We start from the raw sequence: 2,430 nt of genomic DNA on the forward strand, positions 1-2,430 counted from the left end.
CAGCGCTAGGGGCGTGCGCAGCCCCCGCCCGCCCGGCGAAGCTCCCCGCGCCGCCGCCGCTGCTCACCCGAGCCGTTGCGAGCCTCCGGCGCGGAGAGGTTGCGGGAGGAGTAGGCAGGGGCCATGGCGGTGGGCGCCGCGGCCCGGGGCGGAGGAAGTTGGGGAAGTTTCCCCCGGTGGCGATGCGGGGCCGGGAAGGCAGAACCCGCCCGCAGCCGGCGAGCAGAGGCTACGGCGCCGCGCTGCGCTCGCCCACTCCCGCCCCGCCGAGCCCGGAGCAGCGACTGACATCAACGAGCAGCTGACTCGGCCAGCCACGTCCGCCGAGCATCCCGGCGGCGGGAGGGGGCAGGCCGCGGCCGGGGGGAGCTGCCCTCCTCGGGCAGGGGCGCCGAGGGCCGCCAGCGCCTGCCGCGGCGTCGCGTTGCTCGCCCCGACGGGCGGCCGAGACCTGCAGCCGCCCTGGTACGGCCAACCTGCTCTCGCTATGCTCAGCAGGCGACGACTGGATTTTGCCTTTTAAGTAATTCTGCTCTCCTGCCCCCAGCATGGATTTTTCTTTCTCGCAGACGCACATGCCCTTTTCATTCCTGAGTCACAGGCAGGGCTGGGGGGGATGTTAATTTACCCACAGAAAACTCTATTGCTTTCGCCTTCTGTCCACTCTGACTCTCCTTCCAACCTGAGACACTGCACTTGTAATTAGTTTTCTGTTGTTTTCTGCTGTTCTGTTTCTTACCACAGCTCTTTTGCTTCCTAGCTCCAGAAATTAGCTCAAGTGTTATTGTCTTCTGTGTGTGTGTGCGTATTTTTTTTTTCCCTTAAAAATGCTAGACAAGAACCCTCTGGGTTCTGAGTAACTGCGTTGCTCTGTGTCTGTGCAGTGCCAGAACAGGAGCCTGCTCTTTTCTGTGTCTTTGAGCTGGAGATTTTGTTGTGCTTCCTGCCTGGCGTTTATACATGGGTTGAATTCCTCCATTACAGTTTGATAAATCACATGTTATTAGACCAAAGGAATCGTTCTCTGCCTCTGAGTATTCCCTGTACTGAAGAATCCTGATACCATGTCAGAAGTCTGCAAGATAACCGGCAGCAACAGGCAGCTTTTTCTCCGCAGCTAAGCGTAATGTAGAGGATCAGTTTTACTTTAGAAAAGCTAGATCTATCTGGAAAGCTCCATTACCTCCACCTCTCTGTAGTGGCAAAGACTGACATCAGCTGGAGGGGCCGTTTTGGGGAGCTGTGTAAGTCTGTTTCAGTCAGGACTAGAAATCATTTATATCATTAAAAATGAGGCCAAGCAAACAGACTAGCAATGATCCCAGCATGGGCCGTGAGCCACGCTTGATGGCAGCGTTTTCGGGATGGACTTTCTACCATGAAAGCCAAAGGAGTTTGTCATTATTAGGTTGTCCTCTAGCAGGTCAGCTGATAGAAATATGGAGCATGCTTGGCCCACGTATTGTAGCTCTTAATTGGAGACAGGATGAGGCCAGTTCTCCTGCGACTGGGTGATTTGCCCAAGAGTTTCTTCACTGGCAGATACCCTTGGTATATAAAACAGTTTTGAAAATACACGGCTTGTGAAAAAGTGGTGGGTTTTGATTATCAGATATTTTTCTTAAAGCTCTCTTTTTCCTCTTATATTTTGGGCAAATTTTAGAGCTTGTCTATGTGGGTGTGTGGTTACTACCACAAACCAAGCTACAGTTTGCATGCTGGGATGATGAAGCTAAGGCAGGAGAGCTATTGTGAGCAGGATGTTGTTGTCTGCAGTGAGTGCCTTTGTGTAACTTCGCTTAGTCCAGTCCTGAAGCACAAAGTATGAGTGTTTGCTTGGGAAATTGGTGGGCAGCTGCTATTCCAAACGTTTTCCCTACATGGACAAACTCCTACTTGCTTTCCTTGGAGAGGAACGAGCTTTCTTATAGCTTTCAAAGAGAACGCCTGATATTTAAATTGAGCAGTTTCCAAAGCATAGTGTTACTTTTAATTTGTAGTCTCAAAAACTGCTGTTTGCTTGTGAAACCACCTTGCATTTGAGGGGAGCTGTAATTCCTACTTCTCCGCTGTAGGGGCATGATAAACCACAGCAGCTCCGTCCTGATGCACACATGTCATGACTGTAACGACAACACCATGCTCAGCACTTTGGATTCACTTCATAGTTATGTGGCTGTTTGGGGAGCTGTGTAAGTCTGTTGTCTGGCCCAGTAAGAGCTCTGGGCCTCTCTTACTACTACGTCGATAATCCGTGAACGTCCTCCCCAGGTAGAGGGGTTGGAGGGAAGGACTAAGCACGGCAGTCGGTGGTGCATGGCCAGGCTGTGTGCACAGCTCGCAGTCGCCAGGACGAGCAGGCACAGTAACCGGCTCGTCATCTGCCTGGGCGTTTGGAGACACCAGCTCTCTGAGCGACTTGTCTGTGAG

General features: G+C 52.6%; 1 protein-coding gene across 1 annotated transcript in view; it reads right to left on the reverse strand.

Moving 5' to 3' along the window:
- Positions 1–305, reverse strand: part of LOC146595982 (melanin-concentrating hormone receptor 1-like) — a 5,079-nt gene extending 4,774 nt beyond the window's left edge. Inside the window, exon 1 of the mRNA XM_085304814.1 lies at positions 68–305. Within this exon, the coding sequence (XP_085160940.1) occupies positions 68–125 (58 nt within the window). The 5' untranslated portion in view covers positions 126–305. The remainder of the gene's footprint in view (positions 1–67) is intronic.
- Between the last annotated feature and the right edge of the window lie 2,125 nt (positions 306–2,430).

The sequence above is a fragment of the Rhea americana genome, unplaced genomic scaffold (assembly GCF_003343005.1).
Source record: "Rhea americana isolate MKP2758 unplaced genomic scaffold, rheAme1 scaffold_21, whole genome shotgun sequence".
NCBI classification, from domain to species: Eukaryota; Metazoa; Chordata; class Aves; order Rheiformes; family Rheidae; genus Rhea; species Rhea americana.